Source organism: Trifolium pratense, unplaced genomic scaffold (genome assembly GCF_020283565.1).
Source record: "Trifolium pratense cultivar HEN17-A07 unplaced genomic scaffold, ARS_RC_1.1 scaffold_71, whole genome shotgun sequence".
Lineage (NCBI taxonomy): Eukaryota > Viridiplantae > Streptophyta > Magnoliopsida > Fabales > Fabaceae > Trifolium > Trifolium pratense.
Window position 1 is genome coordinate 35756 of NW_025721054.1, and position 18487 is coordinate 54242.

Here is an 18487-nt window from a genome sequence, read left to right on the forward strand (position 1 = left end):
ATGAGGGAATTCGAATTGCAGAAAATGAAAGAGTCTGAGACAGTTAAAGATTACTCAGATAGATTGCTTTCCATTGCAAACAAGGTTAGGTTACTCGGAACTCAATTTGCTGATTCGAGGATCGTAGAAAAAATTTTGGTTACAGTACCAGAGAGATATGAAGCATCAATAACGGCTTTGGAGAACACAAAAGATCTGTCCACAATCACTTTAGCAGCAGTATTGCACGCCTTGCAAGCCCAGGAGCAACGAAGGCTTATGAGACAGGATCATGTGGTGGAAGGTGCTTTACAAGCCAAGCATCATGAAGTTGGAAGTACCGCAAACAACCCAAGAAAAGACAAAGGTAAAAAGAAAAGTTATCCATCTTGCAAGCACTGTGGCCTCGACGGTCACCCACCATTTAGATGTTGGAGAAGACCAGACGCAAAGTGCAGCAAGTGCAATCAGCTTGGACATGAAGCTATAATTTGCAAAAGCAAAATTCAACAACATGAAGTCAATGCCCAGGTTGTAGAGCAAGATGAAGAAGATCAGATTTTTGTGGCAACGTGTTTTTCAACTAAAAGTAGTTCAGAATGCTGGCTGATTGATAGTGGTTGTACAAACCACATGACATATGATAGAACTCTCTTCAAAGATTTGAAGCATACTCAAATCTCAAAAGTCAGAATTGGGAACGGTGGCTATATTTCTGCAAAAGGAAAAGGAACTGTGGTAATTTCAACGAGTTCAGGTATAAAGACAATCTCAGATGTTCTTTATGTACCTGATATTGACCAAAATCTGCTTAGTGTAGGCCAATTGATTGAAAAAGGATTTAAAGTATCTTTTGAAAATCAACTTTGTCTAATCTTCGACACCACTGGTCGGGAGATTCTAAGGGTTAAGATGAGAGGTAAAAGCTTCTCATTTGATCCAATTGAGGAGGAGCAGAGTGCTTATTTCACTGAAGTCAGTCCCACTGAACTGTGGCATAAGCGACTTGGTCACTGTCATATTCAAAGAATGATGAACATGAAGAATAATGATATGACAAGAGGTCTACCGGTGCTTTCTAATCATTTGCCAAATTGTAATGCTTGTCAATTTGGTAAACAAATCAGAAAACCATTTCCAAAAACTGTTTGGAGAGCCTCTCAAAAGCTGCAACTCATTCACACTGATGTGGCGGGACCTCAAAGAACACCGTCATTACAAGGTAGTCTGTACTTTGTTCTCTTCATAGATGATTTTACAAGAATGTGCTGGATTTTTTTCTTGAAATTTAAGCATGAAGTGGCTGGAGTATTTGTAAAGTTCAAGAATATGGTTGAAACTCAAAGTGGCTGCAAGATTCAATTTCTAAGATCCGATAATGGGAAGGAGTATACATCAACACAGTTTAATTTATTTTGTGAAGAAGCTGGCATTGTACATCAACTCACAACTCCATACACTCCGGAGCAAAATGGAGTTAGTGAAAGGAGAAATAGATCCATAATGGAGATGGCTAGATGCATGTTGCATGAGAAAGACTTGCCAAAACAATTTTGGGCAGAAGCAGCCAACACGGCTGTTTATCTTCAAAATCGACTCCCCACAAAGGTTTTGAAAGATAAAACTCCTTTTGAGGCTTGGTATGGGTATAAGCCTTCATTAACCTTTCTTAAAGTGTTTGGTTGTGTTTGTTTTGCACATGTTCCACAAGTTAAGCGTGATAAACTTGACAAGAAAGCAATTCCAGGAATTTTTGTGGGATATAGTTCTGTTTCAAAAGCCTACAAGGTGTATCATCCTCAAAGTGGAAAGATGACTGATCAGTGCATTTTAATGCACATTCTTCTACTATTGTACTAGTGTATTCCTATGGTTTAATTTACTATTTTCACTATTTTAATGTGTTTTTATGTTTAAGTTTATTTCTAACTTTATTTTATTTTCGCACTTAATTTATGAATAAATAGCACTTTGACACCCTTCCAGTCCGCAGGTCATAACTGGAGTTACAAATATCGGATTGAGGCGCGGGATGATGCGTTGGAAAGCTGAGATCAAGAGCTACAACTTTCATGTTGAGGCCAAAACCCAGTTCGGAGCGCAAGTGTGTCAAATAATTGCATCTATGTTCCAGACGAATTTAATTTCAGCACAACTTTATGTTTTTCGGCCCAATTGATTTATGGCCCATTTTGCTTGCTGTATTAAAACGAAAACCTGACCTAGGTCAGAGATTATTCATTCTGATTTCACGAGAAACCAATCCCCAGAGCAGCCACTACCTTCATGGAGAACTAAACTTATTTTCAACCGATTGGTGTAAGGAATTTTGTTCTTGATTCTTGAGGTTCGGTTTTATTATCAATTCATATGTTTATGCTTATCATATATCAATTTTCGTGTCTCCTTCTTTATGTATGAGTTTGATACAATTGATGCTTAATTATTCTGTTTCATATTCATACTATCAAGACCATTCGAATTCATTCATCGCTTGTATAAATTAATTTGAATAGAAATTGATATATGCTTTTTCGCTTGTAAAAAGGGGCTGAATGAATTATTGTTATGATTTTATCTATGTTATCGGTGACGCTTGATCATCCCCATAGTCAATTGAACACGTTGGTGCTTAATCAACAATTCTTTATAGAATTGATTTTCGCTTGTTAAATTATAGGATTTTTAGATAAATGAATGGCTGCAGTGTAGTTCTATAATCAGCCCAGCATAAACTAACGAACAATCTTATGAGAACCTAGGATAGATGATAAACAAGATTTCCTAAAACCAATGGATTGATTACTTTCACATTGATTAAATTCGTTATTGTTGTTACTGTTTTCAAAACCGAAAACCCCCAATTTGCAATCTTTAAACCGATTGTGAGTCCTTGCGAAACGACCAAGGTTACTACCTTGTACTACTTATTTTAAAATTATTTTGATCATGAAACGACGGTGATCAAATTGGCGCCGTTGCCGGGGACTCTCAATTGATTTTAGCTAATATTAGACTCAGTTTCTGTGTGGTTGCGTTCTAGCCTTGCTTTCCCGTGTTTTCTGGCTTTTACGTGCCCTAATAATCAGTTTTCGTAAAAAAACAGTTTTCTGGAAAATCTTCTCCAAATCGAGTTTTTCCTATACCTGTTCATCAGAAAAAAATCAGAGTTCAAAATCGCCTATTTTGAGACAAAATAGGTGACGGAAATCTAAAAAGTCCAAATTCCGTGTTTTACTATTTTATTTTAATTTATTTCTGTTTTTATAGTTTGAGAAAATTCCAAACTAATTTCCAAAATTCTTATTTTACTTAATTAGACTAAATTTCGTGTTTTTATATTTTTTTGAATCTATTTTAACCATATCTCTTCTTTCTATTTGTTTCATTAACGAGTCTGATTCTGATTCTTACATAGTTTCTCTTTGCATACTTTATTTAATTCTAAACTTGTTTTTGATAACATGGCTGAACAAAGAACACTAAGGCAGCTTGTTGCTCCTGATGTCAATTACAATGGTCTATGCATTCAATATACTGACGTTGATATTCCTTTTGAATTGAAATCTGGTTTGATACAGTTGTTGCCCAAGTTTCATGGTCTTGCAGGTGAGGATCCACATAAGCATTTGAAGGAATTTCAGGTAGTTTGTTCTACACCATTGAGGCCTGAAGGTATAACAGAGGATCATATCAAGCTTAGAGCCTTTCCATTCTCGCTCCAGGGTGCTGCCAAAGATTGGTTGTACTATCTTGAGCCGAATTCTATCACAACTTGGAATGATTTGAAGAAGGTCTTTCTAGAGAGATACTTTCCCGCTTCTAGAGCTGCGTTAATCAGAAAAGAAATATGCGGCATTAGGCAGGGAAACGAATCATTGGCAGAATACTGGGAAAGATTCAAGCAGCTAGTTTCTAGTTGTCCTCAACACCAGATCACCGAGCAATTACTCATCCAGTATTTCTATGAGGGGTTGCTACCAATGGATAGGAACATTTTGGATGCTGCTAGTGGTGGAGCACTTGTTGATAAAACTCCAGCTGCTGCAAAGGCCTTGATCGAGAACATGTCACTCAACTCGCAACAGTTTACAACTAGAAATAATTCTGCAAGTGTGAATGAGGTTCAGTCTTCCTCTCCTTCCATCAAGGCGCTCGAAACCAAGTTTGATGCTAGAATTGATGAACTTACTTCCTTGGTGAAACAGTTGGCAGTTAATAGACCTCAAACAGCTAAAGTGTGCGGCATTTGTACTTCTCCTGAACATCCAACCGACACATGTCCTATTCTGCAAGATGAAACAATAACCCAGCTACCTCAAGCATATGCAGCAGCAGCCCTTTACAATCAGAACAGGTACAACAATCCTGACCTCTCCACCAACCAGTATCATCCTAGTTGGAGGAATCATCAAAACCTCAGATACGGTAATCAGTCACAGGCTGCAGCCCCCTCTGCCCCACCAGCCATCCCTTCACCTTCATTGAAGGACCTTGTCAAGCAAATGGCTACAAGTAACATACAGTACCAACAACAACAGATGTTAGCATTCAGAACTTGACAACTCAGATGGGGCACATGACAACACAGATGGGACAAATGGCTAATGCAATAGGCCAATTACAAGCTCAGGGCTCAGGTAACCTTCCTGCACAAATAGTGCCGAATCCGAATGTAAATGTGAGTGCAATTACTTTGAGATCCGGAAGAGTGTCAGAACCAGCTCCAGAGAAAAAGAAGAAGAAAACCGTTGCAGCATCATCTGCTCCTGAACCTCCTTCTGTTACAATTGAGACCGAACCCGAAAAAGAAAGAGTATATGTGCCACCAATTCCTTTTCCTCAAAGGGTGCAGAAAAATATCAAGAAGACGGTTGAGGAAGACAAGGAGATTTTAGATGTATTCAGAAAATGTGCGGTTAACATTCCTCTCCTTGATGCAATTAAACAGATTCCTAAATATGCAAAATTCCTGAAAGACTTGTGCACACACAAGAGGAAGTTGAAGGAAAATGAGAGAGTCAGTTTGGGACGAAATGTTTCTGCTTTCATTCAGCCCAAAACTGGTTCCTCAGCTAATGTCTCAGTTCTCAGTCAGACCATGCCAGAAAAGTGTGATGATCTAGGAGTTTTTGCTATTCCCTGTTCCATTGGGGATCGCAAGTTTGAAAATTGTATGCTTGATCTGGGAGCAGGTATTAATGTTATGCCTACTTCTATTTATAATAACCTTGATCTTGGTCCTTTGCAGCCTACAGGTTTAATCGTGCAATTAGCAAACAGGAGCAATGCCCGCCCTGATGGGAAGGTAGAAGATGTCCTGGTGCAAGTTAATGACTTGATTCTTCCTGCAGATTTCTACATTCTAGACATGGAGGGAGAAACTAATTCCAGCAGGGCACCCATCATTCTAGGCCGACCATTCATGAGAACGGCAAGAACAAAAGTTGATGTTTATGATGGAACCATGTCCATGGAGTTTGGCGACATTGTCGCTAAGTTTAACATTTTTGATGCCATGAAACATCCCGTGGAAGAACATTCTGTTTTTTATATGGATTTAGTTACTAACACTAACCTTTGCTCTGTTTGTGCTAAGATTGAGTCTGATTTGCAGGATAATAACATTCATACAGGTGAAGTTGTTGTCAATGAGGCAGTCTGTACGGTTAAAGTTCTTGACATTCCGGCTGCCCCAACCAAACACTCCCATGATAAAGAAAAGACTACGCACTTCCATGATAAGATGATTTCCAAAAAGAAATTTTCTGTTGGCCAAAAAGTCTTGTTGTTTAAGTCTCGCCTGAAAGATATGGTTGGTAAGTTTCGATCCAAGTGGATTGGCCCCTTTGTCGTGACTAATGTTTTTCCTTCTGGTGCTATAGAAATTAAAAGTACAGGTACTGGCAAAGTTTTCAAAGCAAAAGGACAGCGGTTGAAGCTGCTCCATAAAAGTGTGGAAGGGCTTCCACCAAAACCACCAGACATAGAAGCACCAGCACCAGCCGCTACACCTTAGCCCCTTGGGTGTGTTCCTTCCTTTACTCTCACTTTATGTTTAGATTACATTGCGGACACTGTCTGGTTTAAGTGTGGGGAGGGACATTTTACATTTACATTTACATTTTTGTGTTTTAAAAAAAAAAATATAATAATAAAATAAATTGTCATGAGTAGTCACATGTTCTAAGGCTAGGGCAGATAGCTGTAGGGTCAGTGAAATTTTTGGAGTTTTTTGTTATGATACTTGACATGATAGTCTTTGCAACTTAATGCACAACTGCTTGAACACTGTCAAACTTAGTAATGTCTAGATAAATCTCTGAAATATTTATTCTTTAGACTGAGTTCTCTAATTTGAATATAATGGAGGGTATGATTAGAACTAAGTGTGGGGGAAAGGCTAGAGTAACAGATAGACCGATCATTGCTATTAATTGAGAAAAAGGAAACTGCTTAAGAGCTAAAAATAATGAATATAATAAGTTCCTGTGCCCGAAACTGGAGGAACAAGTTCCTGTGCCCGAAACTGGAGGAACAAGTGCTGTGTAGGATGCTCTACTCTGAGTAACAGGTTGGACTTATTACAAGTAAGATCCCGTCAGGTGAAAAGGTGGAGTAGTACCTAAAGCTTAAAAACAATAAATAATAATAAAATAAAATAAAATAATAAAGCTTGAAAGTAGTTGCCCTTGAGTTGATGTTGAAAAGCTTTGGATCTCTTGAAAAGAAATAGCCCCCCTTAGTCTAAAATTCTGGTTAAATCCAAAATTATAGGAAAAGAATGACAGCTTAGCATCTAGAATGGTAGTTTCAGAGAGGGATCTTGACATTACTTTGGTTGACAGTGGGAGACGGTACACACACACACGCAAGATTATTATTGAAAGTTGATAGATAAGAATTGTGCCAATCTTTGAATTTTGACCCGAGGTTTGAAGCTTGAAACCTGGAATATGTCGACTGCTTGTGATTTGTTTTTTTTTTTTTTTTTTTTTTTTTAAGTTTTTCATTTGAGTTTTGCTCGGAGTGCAAAAGTTCAAGTGTGGGGGAATTTGATCAGTGCATTTTAATGCACATTCTTCTACTATTGTACTAGTGTATTCCTATGGTTTAATTTACTATTTTCACTATTTTAATGTGTTTTTATGTTTAAGTTTATTTCTAACTTTATTTTATTTTCGCACTTAATTTATGAATAAATAGCACTTTGACACCCTTCCAGTCCGCAGGTCATAACTGGAGTTACAAATATCGGATTGAGGCGCGGGAAGATGCGTTGGAAAGCTGAGATCAAGAGCTACAACTTTCATGTTGAGGCCAAAACCCAGTTCGGAGCGCAAGTGTGTCAAATAATTGCATCTATGTTCCAGACGAATTTAATTTCAGCACAACTTTATGTTTTTCGGCCCAATTGATTTATGGCCCATTTTGCTTGCTGTATTAAAACGAAAACCTGACCTAGGTCAGAGATTATTCATTCTGATTTCACGAGAAACCAATCCCCAGAGCAGCCACTACCTTCATGGAGAACTAAACTTATTTTCAACCCATTGGTGTAAGGAATTTTGTTCTTGATTCTTGAGGTTCGGTTTTATTATCAATTCATATGTTTATGCTTATCATATATCAATTTTCGTGTCTCCTTCTTTATGTATGAGTTTGATACAATTGATGCTTAATTATTCTGTTTCATATTCATACTATCAAGACCATTCGAATTCATTCATCGCTTGTATAAATTAATTTGAATAGAAATTGATATATGCTTTTTCGCTTGTAAAAAGGGGCTGAATGAATTATTGTTATGATTTTATCTATGTTATCGGTGACGCTTGATCATCCCCATAGTCAATTGAACACGTTGGTGCTTAATCAACAATTCTTTATAGAATTGATTTTCGCTTGTTAAATTAGTTCTATAATCAGCCCAGCATAAACTAACGAACAATCTTATGAGAACCTAGGATAGATGATAAACAAGATTTCCTAAAACCAATGGATTGATTACTTTCACATTGATTAAATTCGTTATTGTTGTTACTGTTTTCAAAACCGAAAACCCCCAATTTGCAATCTTTAAATTGATTCTAACATTGTTAAACCGATTGTGAGTCCTTGCGAAACGACCAAGGTTACTACCTTGTACTACTTATTTTAAAATTATTTTGATCACGAAACGACGGTGATCAATGACTGTCTCTAGAGATGTGCATTTTAATGAAGATCAACAATGGGACTGGAAGAATCCTAAAAAAACAATTGGATCTTTCAATGATATTGAAGATGATTATCTTGAAAAGCAAACAACAGAGTTGTGTGAGAACGAATTAGAAGATGATCCTCCCATTAGAGGCACAAGGCTGCTGTCAGATATCTATCAAAGATGCAATGTTGCAGTATGTGAACCTGCTTGCTGTGAAGAAGCACTAAAAGATCCAAAATGGAAAAATGCAATGGAGGAGGAGATGTCAATGATTCAAAAAAACAAGACATGGGAACTCGTTGACAAGCCTGAAGATAGAAACATCATTGGAGTTAAATGGGTTTTCAGAACAAAGCTTAATGCAGAATGCTCGATCAATAAATACAAGGCCAGACTCGTAGTTAAAGGGTATGCACAAATTTTTGGTGTTGATTATTCTGACACTTTTGCACCTGTATCAAGATTAGATACAATTAGATTGGTGTTAGCAATTGCTGCACAAAAAGGCTGGAAAGTCTTCCAGTTAGATGTTAAATCAGCTTTTTTAAATGGAGATTTACAAGAAGAGATATATGTGGAGCAGCCAGAGGGATTTGCGGTGCAAGGTGGAGAAGATAAAGTCTATCTTCTTAAGAAGGCCCTTTATGGCTTAAAACAAGCACCAAGGGCTTGGTACAGTAAGATAAATGATCACTTATTGAGCATAGGTTTTGAAAAAAGTTTATTTGAGTCCACTCTTTATGTGAAACATAAGGGTAAAACTTCTCTCATAATTTCCCTCTATGTTGATGATCTTTTAGTAACTGGAGATGATACAAGGCTTGTTGAGGAATTCAAACAAGAAATGATGCAAGCTTTTGAAATGACAGATCTTGGTTTGATGACATTTTTCCTTGGAATTGAGATCAAGCAAAATGAGAATGATGTGTTCATCTACCAAAAGAAGTATGCAAAGGAAATATTGAAAAAATTTCAGATGGAGGAGTGCAAAACAGTTAGCACACCAATGAACCAAAAGGAGAAGTTGAGCAAGGAAGATGGGTTTGACAAAGTTGATGAAGGATACTATAGGAGTCTTATTGGATGTTTAATGTATCTCACTGCAACAAGGCCAGACATTCTATTTGCTGTAAGTATTCTCTCTCGATTTATGCATTGTGCTAGTGAAATGCATTTAAAAGCAGCAAAAAGAATACTGAGATATATTAAGGGCACTGTTGATTATGGTGTCAAATTTGAGAGCTGTCCAACATTCAAGTTGTGTGGATTCTCTGATAGTGACTGGGCTGGATCCGTTGATGACATGAAGAGTACCTCTGGATATTGTTTCAGTCTAGGCTCAGGAGTTTTTTCATGGTGCACAAAGAAGCAAGAGACAGTAGCACAATCCACTGCAGAAGCCGAATTCATAGCAGCAACAACAGCTGTAAATCAAGTTGTGTGGCTAAAAAAGATTTTATTTGATTTACATCTCCAACAAAATCATAAGATAGAGGTATTTATTGACAACCAGGCAGCAATTGCAATTTCAAAGGATCCTGTATGTCATGGGAAGACTAAACATTTTAACATCAAGCTCTATTTTTTAGGAGAAATGCAGCAAAATGGAGAAGTGACTTTGGTTTATTGCAAGTCAGGGGATCAATTGGCAGATTTGTTTACAAAGCCACTTCCTGTCAGCAAGTTTGAGTTTTTAAGGCAGAAAATTGGAGTTTGCAGATCCTAAAGCAAGGAGGAGTGTTAATTATTGCTTTTGGACTGCATTACGTGGCTGTTTTATCTTTATTTTCTATTGTTTTAGTTTTTTATTTGAGTCAATAAGTGGTTCCTACATCTTAGGAGAGAAAGTAGCTTTTATTATCCCACATTCCTAATTCTATGGTGATGTGGTTGTGTTCTGTTTTGATATTTTGAACTTACTATTTAGTGTATTGATGCAGTCATTAATAAACCGAATTTCCCTATTTCATCTCAGTATTATTCTCTTCAACATACTTTAGTTTTCAATATTATTCTGCCATAAACCAACAGGCTGCAAGGGGACAACGGAGTTCTGCAAGAATTAGAATTGAAGCCTTCAAAACTCTGAGGGTGTTGGTTGCTAAGGTAATGCAAATAAATTAAGCTCTTTGAAAAATATGTAGCATTTATTTATTTATTTTGCAAAAGTAAGAGAAATATTTCTAGCGCTGAATAGTTTAGGTACAAATAGAAAGGAGGGAATAATATCCCTGGAAAGGACAGCAAAAATGTAAAAAAGTGCAATCAAGCTTTTTGCTCTCTAAGCAAATTTTATAGGAAGGTTCCAAATTCCAATAAAGAAACCATGCTAAGGGAGGACCAAAGAGAAGGTATAAAAACTTTACTATCTAATTACAACAATAAAGAAAATGAAACACTCTTGAAAATTTGGGCATCCTACCCAGAAAATATATAAATAACTACACAATCAGGATTCCCTCATATAGTTTATACCTCTATCTGTGAAATACCTTGAAGTAATTCTCTTTCCAAGCTAACACCACATAAGCACTTCTGTGGAGAGCGCTTCATGTGGTCTTTTAACCACTATTATATGTCATCTGTGTGATTCCTGTTAAAAACCCATCCTTGAAACAAAAGGAATAAAAGGAAAACAAATTACCACCAATTGTTGTTATTAGAAATAGTTGTTTTGTTATCCACAGTTATTTCTATACTTTGCTCATATCATTCTTGTTGTGTAAGAAACATTTTCCTTTATAAAGGTTTGGAAATATTTTTTTCTCGGCTAATCATTATCTTTTGGCCGTTTTTATGTTATAAGTTTACCTCTACAATACCATCTTTCATTAATGAATTCTTTCATAAAAGAATTTGAATCAATTGATTTGTGCTGGTTTACTTTTGCAGGTTGGTTCTGCAGATGCGTTAATAACATTCGTTTCCTTGGGATTATTTTCAGTACATGTAAATAAGCTGTTGACTGCAACTTTTCCACATGTAAGTTTGTATTGATGGTCAATAACATTCGCGGAGTTCTTTATGACCATAATGCTATGTGTTTATTTTAATACTTCAACGTAATGATTTATGTGATCAGTAAAACCATTGAATTACAGATCTGTATTCACTCTTCACAAAAGGTGTGAAAGGGACTTGTTGATGCCATAAAAGGACTCTTATTGGAGTGTTTCTACACACTGGGGGACAGTAGACTGATGCTTCTGGTGAGCTCTGAACTGGTTAACCAGAAAATAATGTTTGCTAGGTTTGTGCTATAGTATGTTTCACTGTGGCTGTCTGGTTGACATATTATGACGAAAAAATTACTTATAGTTATATGTGCCATAGCTTAGTGTAAATTCCTTTGCAAGCACTGAGTTTGATATATGCCTAAAGGTGTAGTCTCATAATAATGCATGACTGGATATATATATATATATATATATATATATATATATATATATATATATATATATATATATATATATATATATATATTCTGCTTTGATGATCCGTTGTCCTAATTTCAATCATCTGCTTGAAAAAAAGGTACAACTTCTGCTCGAGGGAAAAAAAAACCTTAATTGTGCAAAGGTACAACTTTACCCATTTTTCTCATTCTTGATCATTCAAGAACATTCAATCTTCTGCTTGAGAAAAACAAAAGAACCTTAATTTAATTGTGCAAAAGGTTTTCTGTTCTGTCCCTAAAGTACCTTAAAAGACAGTTTTTTGTTTGTCGTGATAAAGGCGTTTCACTCGTGTTTGTAATTTTCATTCTATCATATTTGCCCAGTCTGGTTTATAATCGATACATGTTGGAAACGATGGCGGGTTTCCAATTTAAACGGGTATAAAAACCCTATAAGACTGAATCATTGTGTGACGGAATCTCTTTCATTATCTGAAAAAGGGGTGGGGAGTATATTGCCCTAGTAACCCTAAAGTTGACCGTTGGAATCGATGAATATACTTTGTTTTATAAATTTTGTAACAGATGGATCATGGATGTTTCAATGACCATAAAGTAAAATGTTGGATGAACTTAATGACCCTAGTCCCTCAATGTGAAAACTTGTTGTTGCCTTAATTGCTACTCAAGCAATTGTCTCTATCGACGTCCTTTTAAAAATAATTATGAATTTTTATATTCTGCTTTGATGACCCTTAGTCCCTAAGTTCAATTCTGCAACTGCAATTAGAAGTGATTTTGCATTATGAACAACATTCAACTTCTGCTTCATAAAAACAAAACAAAAGAACCTTAATTGAGCAAATGTGTTCTTTCCCATGACCCTTTTGTTTGTTTGGCACGAATTTTTGAAAGATTAACTTTTTCATTTGGTAAGGTAAATTTTGGAACTTTCATTTTTTATCCCAGAAAAACAGTTCACGAACAATTTGGAGGTATCTGCTTATCTTACAAATGCATCACAGTTGGATGATCATACTATTCAGCTTATATTCAGTTCTAATCGTTGGGAAAAGAGGTTTCTATGCTTTTGTTTTTATTTTCCTATCAGTTATGTTATTATTTGTCATAAGCAGCTTTTTGGGGTTTAGTTTGTGAAGTTTATGTCATGTGAACCGTGATTATGTTTTAATTTCACTTGTTTTCTGAAAGCTTGTAGCTTCTATGAGGACGGTCTTGGCGGGGGCTTAGGAGGTTTGTTTGTAAAAAGTAGCACGGAAAGAACAACAAATTTTTTTTATTCATCATTTGTAAGTTTAATATATGGCCATGGACCATTGTCTAGCTAGAAAGGGGATAAAGTATTCCAAGAAGAGTGGGGATATAAAGGAAGAAATGGTAACCATAGACAGCTTAGGCATTCAAGTCCTTTGATCAAAACCTCCAGTTTCCTTAGCCTTTATGTAATCCGCAGAAGCAAGTTGTGACGACGTAGTGTTGTAAAGCTGGCATGGTTTCTGACTCTGAGGGAAGCATAAATATAAAATAAAGCTTGATACATGGCTCTAGTTACTATGTTAATATGGTTATATCCTAGAATGTTGTTCTTATTAGCTAATGTTGCGTTTGAGTTTTATAGCAATAGAACCATTTGGATATTTTTGCTGGTACTTGCTCATGACAATTGAAATTCCAAGATTTCTTTGATTATGTTGTATTGTTGGTGCAGGTCATTGATGGAAACAAAATTGAAAAGTGGAATAACACTCATTGTTGATCGTTATTCTTTTTCCGGGGTGGCCTTCTCATCTTCTAAGGGACTAAATATTGAATGGTGTAAGGTAAAAGATTCATGAGGACTTTCCAGATCTTGACATCTCACCAGATGTAAGCAACACTTGCTACGTGGCCAGCAAATAGTAGTTTGTTGGGTTAAGTTGAGACATGATTTCAATGTTGCTTATTTTCATGCTGGAAAAGGTTTTTATTCTGTAAAACGATGCTTATTTTTTATAATGTTTATCTGCTTCTGCTCCCTTTTCTATGTTCCATGTTGTTGGGTTGGGATATAAAATTTTGAATTAAATAAGGAGTGGAGCGTTGATTTACAAAAGTTAGATGATTACATTTCTTCAAGAGGGTGGTTCAAGTCCTAATACATAAATGATTTCAGCTCTCTTGCTTCTAAAGTTCATCCACCATGATCTTCTGACTTTTTTTCACTATTGATGGGTTACACTGTTTGAGCTTGGTTCATGCATGTTTCCCTGTTTTGCTTATTTATATTCTTTGCACATTCATATCAGAAAGCTGCAGAAAGAGGAGGGTATGGTGATGAAAGATATGAAAAGCTTGAGTTTCAGAAGTTGCCGAACATTACAAAGTCCTTCATGATGCCTCCTGGAAGGTAATGAACTGTTTTTCTGGCCTCAAGAACATTACAAAGACCCATTTTTACATTTTTTATTTTGTCAAGAACATTCAATCTTCTGCTTGAAAAAGAGGTACCCATTTTTCTCGTTCTTGATCATCGAAGAACAAAAAGAACCTTAATTGTGCAAAAAGTGTTATGTCCAAGATCATGTTTGGTACCAATATTTTAAAACAACAGTTTTTGGAATTTTCATTCCAACATATTTGCCCTATCTGGTTTATAATCAATACCTGTTGGGAACGATGATGGGCTTCGATAAAAACTTTAATCTTCTGCTTCGATAAAAATTGATCGGATGTCTTGATGCCCAAAACATGCTGGATAAATTACTTAATGACCCTAGTCCCTGAATGCGAAAGCTAGTTGTTGCCTTAATTGTTACTCAAGCAATTGTCTCTATCAGTGCCCGTTTTTCTGTTAAAAAAATTATGAATTTTATTCATATATTAATGCATGAATGAGTATATAGCCTGCTTTGATGACCCTTAGTCCCTAAATTCAATTCTGCAACTGCAATTAGAAGTGATTTTGCATTATGAACATAATGATCCTTGTCCCAAATGTTTCAAAAGTTTTGTAAGGGATGGATGCCTCAATGACCTTTGAGAAAAATGCATTATCAATTCTTTATTCATAATGGAAAAGTTGAATGGTGGCTTTCAAAGGAAAGAAATTTAATATGAAATTTTATTCAAAACGTGGATGATGTCTATTCTCTTTTTATGACCCTAATTGTGAAACTGTCACACTGTATGGTATACAAAGTCGGATATACTTTGTTCCATGATTTTTGTAAAGAATTGTCTTGGTGGCCAAAAAATGCGGGATGATGCCATATTGTGAAAGCTAGTTGTTGACTTATATGCAATTTTAATATAAAATTTCATTCATAGTATAATACAAGGATAATATCTATTGTGCTTTGATGACCCTACTGATAAGGGTTTCAAAGGAATTCTCAGGAACAAAGTACAAAGAAACCAACTATTTGGAGTATAAACTATTTCTTATAATATCGATCTGGTATGTATGTATGGCATTATGCAGACAACCTATGCCATATAAGGATGCTTACATTGTGATCAATGGAGGAAACCATAATGAGGTTGTATTTGATAAAATTCAGTGGGTGTTGGCATAATAGCACTAGATTTGTGTTGATAATTATAAATGTAAGTCTTGGATTTAGTAACTGAAAAAAGGTAGAACCTTACCCATTTTTATCATTCAATAAGATTCAATCTTCTGCTTGATAAATACAAAACATTTTGTTGCTGAGCATAGCAGTGTTCAGGTTCAGCATACTAATAAGGTGGTTAATTCCCAAGGTTAAAAAAAAATTCCCAAGGTTCAATGGTGATTTTGGAAACCGAAATCTCATGGAACTGTTCTTGGAGGACTGTAACTGAAGTTCAAAGGATGCATTTTACATAACTGGCCATGTAATATGCACGAATGTGGTAGCCTATGTTTATATGCGTATTTTGGGGATTTGATTAAGGTTTTTAGTATCTAAGTATTTTGGTAGTACTTGTGTGGTTTAATGATCAAGCTTGCATTTTGGCAGTACCTATGTGGTGCAATATAAACTTTTATCATTTACATTTTTTCTTACCACTTTTATAAATTCTAAAATTTTTGGGTTAAATTTGAGATTATTCCTTTATGTATTGAACTTTTGATAATTAATGAAATCCAGTAAGTTTATTTGGTTCAAAAAAAAATTTGGGTTAAATTTAAAATTTGAGAAATAGAAATCAATTTGAAATTTTATAAAATTTAAAGGACCATATTGAAAAATAATATTATGGACCAATTTTAAAAACAGTTAGGGATCAGTATGCAATTTCTAGAAGTTTATAGGGTCGATTAAAAAAAAATTCAAACATGTGGGAAAAAGAAATTTCAAATTCCTATTTTTTGAGTAATTTTAAATTCTTTAAATTTAGGATTAAATGTAGTGTTGGTCCCCCTATTTTGCTAAATCCGCAATTTTGGTCCCCCTATTTTTAAAATTACATACATTTGCCCCCCTCTTATTTTGATCTTGAATTTGGAAGACATGCCAACTCATTAAATGACATGGACTTTTACACCATGATGATGTGGCAACCATGTCATATTTTTCTTTTGTTTTTAATATTTTAAATTGTACTAACTAACTCACAAAGTATAAGACTTTCTTGAGATTTTTCTTTGTCTCTTGTTATAAGACTCATTTTAAATTTTTAACGGTATTATTATTTTTTTGTTTCAAATATACCCCAAATTATAGTGCATGTTTTTCTACGATATTTAATAAATACTCTAAAAACATATTAACTCGTTATCTCTCTTGAATGATGAAATTGTAAAAACAATATTAATTCTCAACAAATTAGCACGACAATCAATTTCTTAATCTTTGTAATTTTTCCAAATGAATCAAATATTTAGAAATAGTGGTAGTAATTTTATTTTCTTAAAAAACATTAATTAAATTATCAAAAATAGAAAATGAATGAAAGAATGACAATTGGGGATTTAGGGTGGTTCTTCATTATTGTTCTCGCCTGGCTAAATCCCAATATACAAAAACTGAAAAAGACTCATTAGAACGGATAAGTCTTTCATGTGGCTCTGGAATGCCTACATAAATATTAACGACCACAGAATGAAGGTCTATTATTCCAATACATGTTACCAAACACTGAATAAATAACACTTAGTGAATATTTGTGGTTGATCACGTGCACATGGAGAACCTTACCATATTGTTAACCATAATATTCCACTATATAAACATGGTAGTTGACGACAGAACTCTAGCGGTGGTCCGGCGTTGACCGGTGGTGGTCTGGCGTTAACTGGCTTTTTTAGAAAAATGGTTTTTTTATTTATTTTAAATTAAATAATTGGCTTAAATGCACTTTTGGTCCCCTATTTTAATTTTTTTGAACTTTTGGTCCTTTTATTTCTAAACTCAACTTTTTGGTCCCTATTATCAAAGTCAACATAATGTTTTGGTCCCACTCTATTTTAATGATGTGGCACTTAGGTGGCATTAATGAATTGGGAAACTTGTTTTCCATGTCATTATTATTTATAATTAATAATTAATATTATTATTTATTTTCTTTATAAATTAAAATATTAAAAATGAATTAAATAAAAAAGGTTTCTTCTTCTTTACCATCAACAACACCACTACATCTACACCAGCAGATTCATCACAATCATGCTATCATTATTAAATATAGAAACAAATCTCAAGTTTAGAAACACAAACCCCAAATTTAAAATCTAAAAACACCAAAATCATCATTATCATTAATCAGACCTGGATTAAATCAAAACACAAAGTTTCCTCGCCGGTGAAGCTCCGATAAAAGATTCCTTGCCGGAGAAGACGTCAGATCTCGTCGGTGCTAATTGTTTCGCCGAGAAAGCTTATGGAAGAGTCAAAATTTGTCTGTTTTTTAGTTGATTCGAGTTCAAGCTCCAATTCGGATTTCGCCGGGAGAAGTTTTCAGTTTCGTGTGATTCGAGTAAGATTTCTGATTCTAAGCAGTTGTCACTGTTTGTAAGGGAGAATGTGTGACTTTGTCGAGGAAATTAGAGATTGAGAAGCAGGATGAAAATGAATTGGAAGTCTTGGAGACTTCTTGTGTGAGAGATTTATGTGTTTTTAGATTCTGATGCGATGGTGTTGTTGATGATGAAGAAACTTTTTTTTATTTAATTCATTTTTAATATTTTAATTTATAAAGAAAATAAATAATAATGAAATGGAAAACAAGTTTCCCAATCCATTAATGCCACCTAAGTGCCACATCATTAAAATAGGAGGACCAAAAAAAATATTCACTTTGATAATAGGGACCAAAAAGTTGAGTTTAGAAATACGAGAACAAAAAATGTATTATGTTAAAATTCCTCATTTTTGGAAGGAAAAAAATACTTTTCAAAATGCTTGAAATTTACCACATCCTTTAAATTATGGAAAATGCTAAACAGTGCCTCCGGGGCACTAGTTAAGGATACAAATATAGAAGTTTTATCTCGTAAATTGTGCATTCAATATTTTAATGATGTGAAAAGTTATTCTCTCTCATCATTAACTTTATCATTTGTTTTCTTTTTTAGTATGCTTAACTAGTGCCCCAAGGGCACTGTTTAGCATGACCCTTAAATTATTACTCAAACAATAAATTTTAACTCAATATGTATTTTTTTTTTTAACAAACACAATCAACTCATTTCATTAACAATACAATACAATGAGAGACTTAATCAAAGAACTTGCGATTAGACCTAAAAATGTCTAGTTAAAGTGTGAGCCACCATGTTCGTTTAAATCATTTTAATTCACTCAAAACATTACTTTTTCTCGTTGAAATACTCCATCCTAATACAAGAGCCCAATCTTTTTTGTTTATACATTTTAGGGGAATGAGATTCTATGAATACATACCAACCATTATTGTCAAGT

The 18487-nt window shown here is 34.9% G+C and overlaps 1 protein-coding gene, 1 long non-coding RNA gene and 1 pseudogene across 2 annotated transcripts; all 3 read left to right on the forward strand.

Annotated features, from left to right (window-relative positions):
* Positions 1-230: 230 nt before the first annotated feature.
* LOC123901645 (secreted RxLR effector protein 161-like) lies at positions 231-9959 on the forward strand. The gene is made up of 2 exons (XM_045951684.1): positions 231-346; positions 9238-9959. The coding sequence occupies exons 1-2, from the start codon at positions 259-261 to the stop codon at positions 9909-9911; spliced, it is 762 nt and encodes a 253-aa protein (XP_045807640.1). The 5' UTR covers positions 231-258; the 3' UTR covers positions 9912-9959.
* Positions 9960-10220: 261 nt separating this feature from the next.
* LOC123901646 lies at positions 10221-11107 on the forward strand. The gene is made up of 3 exons (XR_006807101.1): positions 10221-10291; positions 10398-10536; positions 11078-11107. It is a non-coding gene; the product is annotated as an uncharacterized LOC123901646 (long non-coding RNA).
* Positions 11108-11997: 890 nt separating this feature from the next.
* Positions 11998-14763, forward strand: LOC123901636 (annotated as a pseudogene).
* The last annotated feature ends 3724 nt before the right edge of the window (positions 14764-18487 follow it).

What these genes read in the sequence shown, in the direction of transcription:
- LOC123901645 (XM_045951684.1), top strand. Translation starts at nt 259, where the DNA reads ATGAGACAGGATCATGTGGTGGAAGGTGCTTTACAAGCCAAGCATCAT. An exon ending in CAACCCAAGAAAAGACAAAG is followed by an intron (nt 347 to 9,237) that starts GTAAAAAGAAAA and finishes GGTTTGACAAAG; the next exon opens with TTGATGAAGGATACTATAGG.